This window comes from Rhinatrema bivittatum, chromosome 4, assembly GCF_901001135.1.
Source record: "Rhinatrema bivittatum chromosome 4, aRhiBiv1.1, whole genome shotgun sequence".
NCBI classification, from domain to species: Eukaryota; Metazoa; Chordata; class Amphibia; order Gymnophiona; family Rhinatrematidae; genus Rhinatrema; species Rhinatrema bivittatum.
In genome coordinates, this window is record NC_042618.1 from 401,938,786 (window position 1) to 401,950,857 (window position 12,072).

Consider the following 12,072-nt stretch of genomic DNA (forward strand, 5'->3'; position numbering starts at 1 on the left):
ACGACTGTGCGGCCTCTTCTTTCCCACTTTCCGGGCCTTAAAGGCCTTATGGATCAATAAAACAAAGTCAGAGGAGAAAGAAGAATCCGAGGAAATACCCTCACCACCAGTATCGGGGTCCGCATCAGTGGGCAAACCAGGCCCCGCAGCTTTTTCCCCCTCAGGGACCCTTCGTTGAGGTGACAAACGAGGTGGAGGCCCCTCCTCAAGCGCTGTTTGCACTGCGGACGGCGCTGGTACTATAGAAGGCAAGATGGAGCCCGCTCCCAGAGGCACTGACCCAATAGCACCTAAAATGGCGCCTGTTCCCGCGCTTCGTGGGAACGGACCGGAGGCCGGGGGCTGCAGCTCCCCAAAGGCACCCATCACAGTTTGGACCCTGAGTAAGACCCTGACCTGGGTCGTGGAAGCTCCCTCTTCCCCCGGAAGGCACTCAGCGCAGATCCAGTCGTGTTACAATCGTGGCTGCGCGGCGCCGCAGGCCCTACATGGCATGCCACTACAAAAACAAACTACCGAATTCGGACAAAAAACATGGCGAAACTGAGCACGAAGAGCCCCGAACAGCACTGGAGAGAAGGGAGAGTCGAGCCCCGAAGAAAAATATAGTGTCTTTTATTTATTTATTTTAGTACTGCCTCCAGGTCTTGGATCAAACTGGGGGGAGTGAGCCGGGCTCCCCGCCCCCAGTGATCACCACAAGCTGGCAATCGGGGTTGTCTACCCCGTACCTCAGCTGCCTCTGAAAAATGGTCCCCTCAGGACCTCACCACCCCCTGGGAGGCTATGACCTGCAGGCAAACACTGCGGTCCTTCTCTTTCTTTCTCTTCCATCTTTATTCCTTAACTATACCTAACTATACTGTCTCACACAAACTAGGCCCTAGCACAGACTATAGGTTTGGCACCTCCTCCAACTGCTGGAGACAGAAGAATACTGCCAGACTGTAGATGGCACCAGCCTATATGAGGCGGAGTTTTTGTTTGGTAAACTTCTGTCTCCATCTGCTAGAGGGGGAGCCAAATCCAGGAGTCTGGACTGATCCGGTTACGTACAGGGAAAAGGGTGTTCTCTATGGTCATCCCCAAGATGTGGAGTGAGCTGCCTTTAGCACTTAGGGGAGAAGAGGATCTGTTAAAATTTCATAATAAATTAAAGACTTGGCTAATGACTAAAGCTGGTAACTAAAGAAGGGTCCTTTGGAGATAGTCAGGCTGAGCTATTCTGTCTTTTATCTTTATCTTATCTGAATTACAGATGTTGGATGTTGATTTTTATTTGATTGTTGTACATCACCTTGGATGATTTATTTAAATCGGTAAGGTGGTTTATAAATATATTTTACATAAATAAAGGCAGTCAAGAACAAAACAGCATATGAAAGAAGAAATCAAGCTAGAACTAGGTAGTTAAGAGAATTGTTCAAGATAAGTATGACATCCGTGTGCTCTAATAAGGCCTGGCTTGCCATCTCCTGCAGGTCTGTTTCTAAGGGTGACCTCTAAAGTCACTTAATAAGGCTCTCAGAAAACAAACCAAATATCTACCAGTTCACATTACTGTTTCTTTTCTTTTTTTTGTGTTACCTGCAACGACAGCATTTGTGGAAGCCACAGCTGGAATGATTCGCTTCACAATACCTGCAGGGGAATTAAATATTTTAATTATAACCAAGCAACCATAAAAAATGAATAACTAGTTTTATGAGGTAGAAAATATATATGTCTATATTAGCCCATCATTCAAAAGAAATGAAAATGGAGAAATTATTTACCTGATGATTTTGTTTTCCTTAGTGTAGACAGATGGACTCAGAACCAATGGGTTATATGCTCCCCTGCTAGCAGATGGAGATGGAGTCAGGTTTAAAAGCTGACGTCATCTTACATATTCCCCTGCAGTGACCTCAGCCTTTCCGTATTCTCTTCAAAAGCCATTGTGGACATACTATTGAAAAAACTTGATTAAAATTTGATTACAACTTGATTAAAAAGGATAAACATAACTGTACTCAACCAAACATGAGCGCTGAATCCCAGCAAGATTACAGATGTCCTGATCTAGGGAAGGGCGATGGCTTACCCGTAACCTCTTGGAATCGAGATTCACCTCATGGGCGATTCCATGGCACCATTCTTGGGCAGCCATGGGTGGGATGCTGAGTCCATTTGTCTACACTAAGGAAAACAAAATTATCAGGTAAGCAATTTCTCCATTTCTTAGCGTGTAGCCAGATGGACTCAGGACCAATGGGATGTACAAAAGCTACTCCTGAACGGAGTGGAAGGCAGCCTGCAGTCTGCAGTCTGGTTTAGCACTGCCCTTGCAAAGGCTGCGTCCTTACGGGCCCGAATGTCCAGGCGATAGAACCTGGAGAAGGTGTGCAAGGAAGACCACGTCGCCGCTTGGCAGATGTTGATGGGAGACAGTAACTTAGCTTCCGCCCAGGATACTGCCTGGGCCCTAGTGGAATGAGATGTAACCTGAAAAGGTAATGGCTTTCCTGCCTCTACATAAGCTCCCATGACCACCTCCTTGATCCAGCGAGCTATGGTAGCTCACGAGGCTGGTTCATCTTGTCTCCTTCCACCATGAAGAACAAGCAAGTAGTCCGTCTTGCGCACTGGTTCCGAAAGTTCCAGATACTGCACTAAAAGCCTACTGACATTGAAATGGCAGAGGAGGTGGTAATCTTCCGTGTCCTTGTGCCTATCTAGGGACAGTAAGGAAATGGACTGATTCAAGTGAAACTCTGAGACTACCTTGGGCAAGAAGGAAGGAACGTTGCGAAACTGTTAACGCTCCTAGATTCATCCGGAGGAATGGTTCCAGACATGACAATGCCCACAGTTCAGAGATGAGCCAAGCATATTGCCACCAAGAACACAGTCTTCATCTTCAACACAGGGATAGACTAAGCAGCAGCTGAAAGGAAGGCCCTGCTAAAAAGTCCAATACTAGATTAAGATTCCAAGGGGAACTGGCCACCATAAGAGTGTTCAGAGGTGTTTTACCCCTTTTAGGAAACAGGCCAAGTCCGGATGTGCCAACAGGCGGGTTCCGTTCACCTCGCCTCTGAAACAGAAGAGGGCTGCTACCTGGACCTTCAAGGAGTTAAGGAACAACTGTTTATTCAGGTCATCCTGTATAAATTTCAGAATCAGAGGGATTTTGGCCGTCTGAGAGGCAACCCCGCATTCCTCGCACCAAGCCTCAAATATTCTTCAGATCCACACATACGCTAAGGACATCAAGAACTTCCGCATGCCGAGCAAGGTGGAAATTACTGCCACTGAATATCTACGCTTCATCAGGCGTGCCCTCTCAAGGGCTAAACCGTAAGACAAAACAGAGTCAGGTCCTCGTGAAGGTTTGGATCTTGTTGGAGCAGGTCCCTGTGCAGAGGAAGGAACAGGGGGTCTCCACCAGAAGCCTCCACATGTCTTCATACCACAGGCATCTGGGCCAATCCGGAGTCACTAGAAGGACTAGTCCCCTGTGGCACTCGATCTTGCGAATGACCTTGCCCAGCAGGGGCCATGGAGGGAAGGCATACAGTAAGTCCTCCTCTGGCCAGGCCTGAACAAAGGCGGCAAACCCCAGGGATCGCTTCTGCGACTGAAGAATCAGAAGACCTTTGCATTGTGAGATATGGCCAGCAGGTCGATGGATGGGAGGCCCCAGCAATCTACCAGGAGCTGAAAGGCTCTGACCGATAATATCCATTCTCCTGTATCCAGACTCTCTCTCTGTTTAGAAAGTCTGCTCTGATGTTGTCTTTTCCTGAAAGTGGGAGGCTGAGATCATCTATATGTTCAATTCCGCCCATTCCATAAGGGGATCTATCTCCAGGGACACTTGCTGGCTCTTGGTTTCTCCCTGGTGGTTGATGTAGGCTACTGTTGTTGCGTTGTCAGACATCACACGGACCGCCTGACCCTGAAGCCTGTGGCTGAACTGTAGACACACTCATTTGACTGCCCAGGCTTCCAAGCGGTTTATGTTCCAGCGCGCTTCTTCCCTGGTCCAACGCCCCTGGGTCGCCAGTTCCTGACAGTGAGTTCCCCACCCCTAGAGGCTCGCGTCCGTCATGGGAACTAGCCAATTTAGTGGGGACAGGCTTATACCCATGCTCAGGTGAGCTTCCTGCAGCCACCACTGAAGCCGAGAACATACTTCCATCGGTAGGGATCATTGGAAAGGATGCATGTGTGCCCTCACCCACGGTACTACCTACAAGGTTGATGCCATCAGACCGAGGACAGAAGATAGCTCCACACCGTGGGGCATATCGTGTTCGCCAATCAGCACACCATCTTCCTTATCCTCGAGGGTGGAAGGAGGACCTTGTCCTGTTTGGTGCTGAACCAGACTCCCAGATACTCTAAGGACTGGGAGGGCTTGAGACTGCTCTTGTCCATGTTCACGACCCAACCAAGCTCCTGAAGCAAGGACATCACATTGCTGGTCATCTGGAGGCTCTCTTCTAATGACTTCGCCCGGATCAACCAGTCATCCAAACATGGGTGCGCCAGGATTCCTTCTTTCCTCAGTGCTGCCACCACGACCACCATAATTTTGGAAAATGTTCTGGGAGCGATGGCCAGGCCAAAGGGCAGCACCTGGAACTGATAATGGCAGCCTAGTACCGCAAAGCGTAGGAAATGCTGGTGGTCTTGTTGGATTGTAATGTGAAGGTAGGCCTCCGAGAGGTCCTGGGAGGTTAAGAACTCCCCTGGTTGTACGGCCATTATGTCGGAGCATAGAGTTTCCATGTGGAAATGAATTACTTGTAGATGACGGTTGACGCTCTTGAGGTCTAGGATGGGGCGAAAGGAACCCTCCTTCTTGGGTACGATGGAATAGTGCCCCGTATTTTCCTGGGGCGTAGGTACTGGAATTATAGTCCTCAAGTTGAGCAGCCTTGTCAAGGTAGCTTCTTGTGCTGGGAGTCGCACGGAGACATCATGAATATGTCCCGAGGGATGCTGCAAAATGCCAGTGCATATGCTTCTCATATGATATCCAGTACCCATTTGTCCGATGTGATCTCGACCCACCGCTGGTAGAAGAGGGATAGTTGACCCCCATCTCCTCGATCCATAGATGGGTCAGCAAAACATCATTGGGAAGTTTGGGCCAAACCTGAACTAGCCCCTCTTTTTGGTTGTTGACTCCGAAAGGACTGAGACCTTCTCAAGGACAGATGTCTGAAATGACGAGTTCCTGTAGGGCTGAAAGTGCTGGGAGCTCCTGGCCCAACCCCTCATAAGCATGCGGCCTTCTTCTTTTATTTTCCGGTAGCCGAGGCACTGAAGACTCACCCCACTTACTGGCCAGCTTTTCCAATTCGCTACTGAATAAGAGGGATCTTTTAAAGCGCATCTTCATAAGGTTTGCCTTAGAGGTCGTGTCCGCTGACCAATTCCACAGCCATAGTTGTTTTCTGGCCACCACAACTGAGGCCACGTCTCTGGCCAAGGTACGGACTAGGTCAGAGCCCGCTTCCGCAAAAAAGGCAGCAGCGGGCTTAATGGCCTCTCTGGAAGGCGCTCCTGAGTTATCTGCCTCTCTCTCAAGAAGCAGGCATGAGCGAGCTACCAGGGCACAACAGGAAGCAATCTATAGTGTCATTGCTGTCGCATCAAAAGCTTGTTTAAGGATGGACTTCAACCGCCTATCATGCGCATCCTTTAAGGCCACTCCTCCCTCTACTGGGATGGTTGTTCGCTTTGAAATGGCGCAGACCAGGGCGTTTACTTTGGGGAAACGCATGCGTTCTCTGGCCATTGGATTCAGTGGGTACAGAGCTTCCAATGCCCAACCTCCTTTAAATGGCTTCCGGAGCATCCCATTCCAGGACAATTAACTCCTGGATGGCTTCCAGCATCAGAAAATATCAAGAGGCTTTCCGTAGAGACACCAGGATGGGATTCTTCTTAGGTTCCGTCATAGGGTCTGTGCCAGAAACTCCCAGAGTCTTCAGTGTCTGGGAAACCAGGGTCGGCAGTTCATCCCTATGGAAAAAACGTAACATGGTTCAATATGGCTCCAAGCCTGGAGGGATTTCCCCATCCTCCAATGAATCTGCATCCCCTTCTTCACCTGTGGGTCTGAATCCCTGTCAGGGATACCCTTGGCGAGGCATGTCTCAAGGACTGCTGATAGGGCTGGGAGAGCGAGGCCTTTCCGGCTGGGGTTTGGTCCAGTCAAGGGCAGGAGACTCCGAATGCACCTGTATGAAGGCTTGAAGGCCTCGGAAAAATTCCACCCAAGAAAAGGCCTTCAGGTCCATACCTAGCCCAGGAAGAACTGGGGTAGGTGCAGCTGAATTTCCCTCTCTCGAGGTAGACCAAGCCCCGGGATTACTCAGATCCGGGGTGCTACTGGATAAGGTTATGGCTGACCTATCTTCTGAATGGGTGGAGTCAGGCTTGGAAAAGTTCTGGGAGTCCAACCCTCCCTGGGCCCCAGTGTTGTAATATGGCAGGAAGAACAAAGAGAGTGTCGCTGATGCTATTTTGCTGCTGAGGCCATAATAAACGGTAGCTGTGCACTCAGTTAGCTAGCACCTGAAATCAAATGCGCACAGATCCTGTACTGGTGTGCATAAGTAGAAGCGCGCATATGCGCGTAGCTTTGCGCACATGCACAGAGCCAGCATGCACCGCATGTACCGAGAGCAATGGTGCTATGGAGAGCAATGGTGCCGCAGTGGCACCACGCACAAGATGGTGCCACTGTGGCCTGACATGTGGTGTGCACACCGAGCCTGAAGCGGGGCCTAGCCCATCGGGGGGCCGCTCAATCCGATTGGAAGACCCCCTTCCCTTACCCTAACGGGATCGGGAATGTTGTAAGTACGGCATGCCAAGCAAGAAAGACTTACCAAAGCCCATTCACATCTCTGAATTGGAAGGAATTCTCTTCTCACTTTATTTACCTGGGCTCAGCGCTTACCGGCTGAGTAAAGAGATGGTCTCCAGTTGTGGGGAGAGAGGGCTTAGGCTGTCACCGCCGCACTCGGCTTTCTGCACTCGCTGCCTTTCAGCTGCTTCAGCAGCAAAGTCCACGCCGGGAGCTGGCAACCAGACAAAGGCACAACTCTGAGGGATCTCGGAAATCACCTAAGGAATTCTCAACTGGGGGAGGGACCTTTAGGTATCACCACAGGAGGGCAGGGCTCAATCATTCTCCGGTTTAAAGGCAAATTTTCTTCTTCTAATGAGTACTGCAATCCTGCTATACCACCAAAGCTGGTGTAGGGAAAACACGTCCACATCTGCTAGGAGATGGAGAAATACTGAAGGGCTGAGGTCACTGCAGGGGTATATCTAAGGTGACGTCAGCTTTGAAACCTAACTCCGACTCCATCTATTAGCAGGAGAGCATATAACCCATTGGTCCCGAGTCCATCTGGCTACATGCTAGGAAACAAGAAATTATCTCAGGACCACAGTATAAACCTTGCTATGGTTTAATACTTCCTGTTCATAGTTTTCCCAGTTCACTTTCTAGTTATAATGCATACCCTTCCACTGAATTTAATTTACAAAATAAATAAAATTTTCTGTGAGATTCTGAACAATTTGCTTTGATCTTAAGGTATTATTCTCTTAGTGAATGCCCCAAATTACTGACTTAATTGTTCAGAATATTCATGTAGATTGCTTTAAAAAATGTAAGGGAAAAACCTTTTTAAAAGTTTTATATCAAACACATTTTAGTGGTAATATCTCAAACAAGAGAATTACTGCTAGATATTTCCATATCTGAATTAAAAACTCCTCCAGCAGATAGTTCTGTCCAACCTGGTATTTCACTGGAGGATGAAATATTTGACTCCTAAGAAACCTTTTGGGAGCATGACTTTCATAGTGTATAGTGATGTAACATATAGTCAGCACTGCAATATTTTTTTTTTGGCCAAGTAGTTCTTCCTTTTTATTTCAGCTCAATCGGAGCCAGTGTTGGGATTCTGGTGCAAAAGCCTTTATTTACAACTACTCACAGATTTTCCTTCTGTTTTAGTAGACTCACCCTGCCACTGGTAACCGTAATGGTTCTGAAGCTGTGAAGCCTGCACCAGAGCACCTTCCAGAATCCTATATTATAGGCTCTAAATCCAGCTACCAGGTGACACCCTTAACAATGACCAGGCCTCCCTTCCCCCAGAGGCTGTAAATGCTACTTCCACAGCATCCCGAGCCCCAGCCGACTACGGTATGGAAAACCTGATCCAGAAACTGAACCTGGGACTCTGCAGAGCATTTTCTTACTGATCCTAAGGATGCCTCACCTTGTGTAAGTCTATAATTGACGCCTGTAATATTGAATTGTGACGCTCTCTTTAACGACTGCTGGAAAATCCACTGAATGTGATCCGGGTCATCTCCATCCAATGAAACACCCTCTGTAAGAAAATGAAGTACATGCTGCATAGTAATTAGTGTCTGCTTAAGTGGCCCAATCAACAATCTCCCAGTTCTGCTGCAGTAGAAGTACTGGAAAATGCCTCCTTTAAGAGGCAGAAATAAAATTTTAAAATATTTGGGTTTTGGTCATAATACATTAAACTAATCCTTCCCCTTTCCCTGAGCAATCACATCCACCTACAAATTGTTCCTTAAGAGTTGCATTCTAAATGCTATTCAGCCACTTCAGATCCAAGCATGAGGTAAGCAAATATGAATGTACTGTATGAATAGACAGCATCCAGGGTTGAAACCTTGATAACTGGTGCTACTGCTCATGAGTTTCTAACTTGTTCTAATTCAACCCCTTTCTTGTCTGCTAACATTTATCCAATATATGCGCAAGTATTTTTCCTGTTTAAACAAATCACAAATTTCACAGTTTTCACCTGCTCAAGGAGCGTCTATTTTCTGATTCTGTCTAGTGAAAATTCCATTCTGAAAAGCATCTAAATCAAAAAATGTGAATAAAAATACATCCACACTTCTTTAGGCTTCAATTCTCATTCGCTGCTGGAAATGTAATTAACATAGATGATGCTTTTTAGTTTGAAGCTAAAACCATGAAGAAATTAGTTCTTACCTGATAATTTCCTTTCCTTAAGTCCAGCCAGACCAATCCAGGCACATAGATTACGTCCACCAACCAGCAGATGGAGACAGTCTTGCTGATGTCTTTAATGACAGTCTTTACTGAGGCTTCTCTGTTGACCTCAGCCTGCCAGTATCCTGTAACAAGCTAAGAATAACAGACTAAAAACAATCTTCCTCTCCCAAACCAGGGAATTTTCCAGGGAGAATAAATAAGCAAACCAATACAGAAAAAACTTTAGGCTAAACAATATAGATTAATAACTCCTTACCTAAATCCACTAAAGGTTTGTTGAAAAAATATGCTTTTGGAAAGAAATAACCACAATATTCCACACATTTGGCAGATAAGGGAGGGTCCTGGACTGGTCTGGCTGCATGCAAGATAAGGAAATTATCAAGAAAGAATGAATTTATCCTTCCACTTCATCCAGCCACACCAATCCAGACACAAGAGATGCATCCAAGCTCTCTCTTGAGTGGGCAGTACACAACCAAACCTGCTCTCAAGACCTCTGAACGAAATGATGTTCTCTCCCTGGCTCGAACATCAAGACAATATTGTTTCGTAAAAGAATGCAACAAAGACCAGGTTGCCACTTTATAGATTTTCAACAGTGAAACCAACCAATGTTTGATCCAAAAAAACACTTGCACTCTGTTCAGATTTGGTAATCCTCTATCTGCATACATTGAACTTATGCTTCCTTAAGATAGCATGACAACAAAACCTTCAAAGCCATGACTCATTTGACCCTGCATGAAGAACAAAGAGATGATCTGATCTTCTAAAAATATTCCATGACCTTTAAATTCCATAATAGACCCCTCCGCACATTCAAGGGACTGACATAACTTTTCTCTAAGCAGCTCTTTATGGAAAGAAGGAAAACACACTACCTAACTAAAGTGAAAGGGCAAAATCAACTTCAGAAGGAACACCAGCACTGTATAAATCTTTATCCTCCTTTCAAAAAGACAAGCCCACAGCTCAGAAAATCACTTGACAGAGTAGACTGTCACTAGCATCTTGACCAAAAACCTTTGGACAGACTAAAAGGAAGTACTCACCAGAAAGGATAACATCCCATTCAATACCAACATAGGACTAGTTCTCTTACTGATGGTTTCACTCCTCTTAGGTAACATGAAATTCTCTAGATGAGAGGCTAAAACATACCCTGTACAAAATCTCTTTGCCCTTTCAAGAATTTAGAACTAGAACCTTATCCGAACCTCCTTACAAAAACCACAAATGTAAGGTAACAAAATCTCTTTAAGAAAAACCTGCTTAGCAGCGCTCTGATCTTAAAAAATACATCAACCCTGAACAAGGTGGTGGATACCTTGTTCCAAAAATGCAACAAGGTATCCACCACCTCTTGAGAATATCCTCTCTTGCTTAAACAAGACCTCTCAAGGAATAGGCTGCAACTCATGAAAAACAGTGAACCCTGCCTCAGCAGATCTGAGGTAAAAGGAAGGAACTCTCATCCAAAAGTCAGAAATATCAACCAGATACTCAAGCAATTATGGAAGAAAGTAGGGACTCTGATATCAATGTTATCATCTATCTGTACAACAATGACCTTCGTAGAAATGGTATTAAGTACAGAATCCAAAATTTAGGGAAGATGATTAGACACATGACGAAGACTATTGCCTTTTCAGAAGTATTACTTGTTCATGGAAAGGGAAAGGAAAGAGATAATTTAAATTACTGGATGAAACCCTCAATGTAAAGAATGTTTCGGATATATTGGAGGCTGGGGCCACCTATGGAACAGTAAAAGATTATATGGTAGGGATGGCCTACATTTATCTGTGGCAAGAAAGAGGATGCTAAGAAATTCAGATCATACATTATCAGGCATTTAAACTAGAGAGCAGGGTTGGCAGGAGATGGCCAGTGAAACTGGCAGGTTGCCCCCAAGAAATACAGGAACTGGGAAGAAAGAGTAACAAAATTAGTCAGGTCAAAAAAGCAAAAAAAGCTGACTAGGAAGAGCAGCTGGAAAGCTTATGACCACAAATGCTCATAGTCTGGACAATAAAATCCCAGACCCGCAAGGCCTTAATGATGGAGGCGGACTTGGACATTGTAGCTGTTACGGAGACATGGTTCATTGATTCTCATGATTGGGATATGGCTATCCCTGGATATAACTTCTTTAGAAAGAACAGAGAAGACAGCTGGGTCTGTCTTTATGTCAAAAACAATATCCAAGCAACTAAACTGAAAGGGATGTGGGATAAAGAAGCAGCATTATGGACTGTCCTTTTCAGCACTTCAAAGTGTACATCGAAGCTCCATTTTTACTGGTGAGATCTACAGGCCTCCGTCTCAAACAAAAGAACTGGACAGAGATTGGATCAAAGACATCTAAGAGGTGGGAAAGAAGGGAGAAGTATTGCTCCTTCTCTAATGGCGTATATATTACACAATGCAAAAAACGTGAAGAGGATGCTACACTAGCAAAACAGGTCAGAAGTTAAAAGCAAGATAACACCTCACAGAGAAAAGCAAGGCAATACCTCCACAGGGGGGCCACTGCATCAATGATTTTATGATCAGGATGCTAAAAGGAAAATTTAGAACTACCAAGAATGAAGAACATTCAAAATTAAAATGATCAGACTCTTCAACAAACATAAAAGATCTTAAATGGGACAGAAGCTTCCTTGTCACTTGCATAGTTCTGCTGTCTCTTGTCGTACAGCTTTCCCCAACTGTAATGGAATCTGTTTATACTCGGGCAACATTATCCTTTACCTTGACCTAACCATTCTGCTTGACCTGATGAAGACAGTACAGCTCCAGAAAACTAGTCAATAAATGAATTAGTCCAATAAAAATGCATTGCCTACCATTTTTTTGTTGGCTTTTATTTCCATGCATTCAAGGGGATTAGAACAGCAACTACTTTATATAGTACTTTGAAATTTCTTAAAACAGCAAATTTAAATTCAAACTATTAGAAAATGTTTCTTCTTTTTTTGTTAGAA

At 45.5% G+C, this 12,072-nt stretch overlaps 1 protein-coding gene across 7 annotated transcripts in view; it reads right to left on the reverse strand.

The window, feature by feature from the left end:
• Positions 1-12,072, reverse strand: part of UBA3 (ubiquitin like modifier activating enzyme 3) — a 73,941-nt gene that overhangs the window by 34,219 nt on the left and 27,650 nt on the right. For all 7 annotated transcript variants that reach the window (XM_029601074.1, XM_029601072.1, XM_029601075.1 and 4 more), the window contains 2 exons: positions 8,301-8,414; positions 1,588-1,641 (listed from right to left, as the gene is read on the reverse strand). In XM_029601074.1, coding sequence (XP_029456934.1) covers positions 1,588-1,641; positions 8,301-8,414 — 168 coding nt within the window. The remainder of the gene's footprint in view (positions 1-1,587; positions 1,642-8,300; positions 8,415-12,072) is intronic.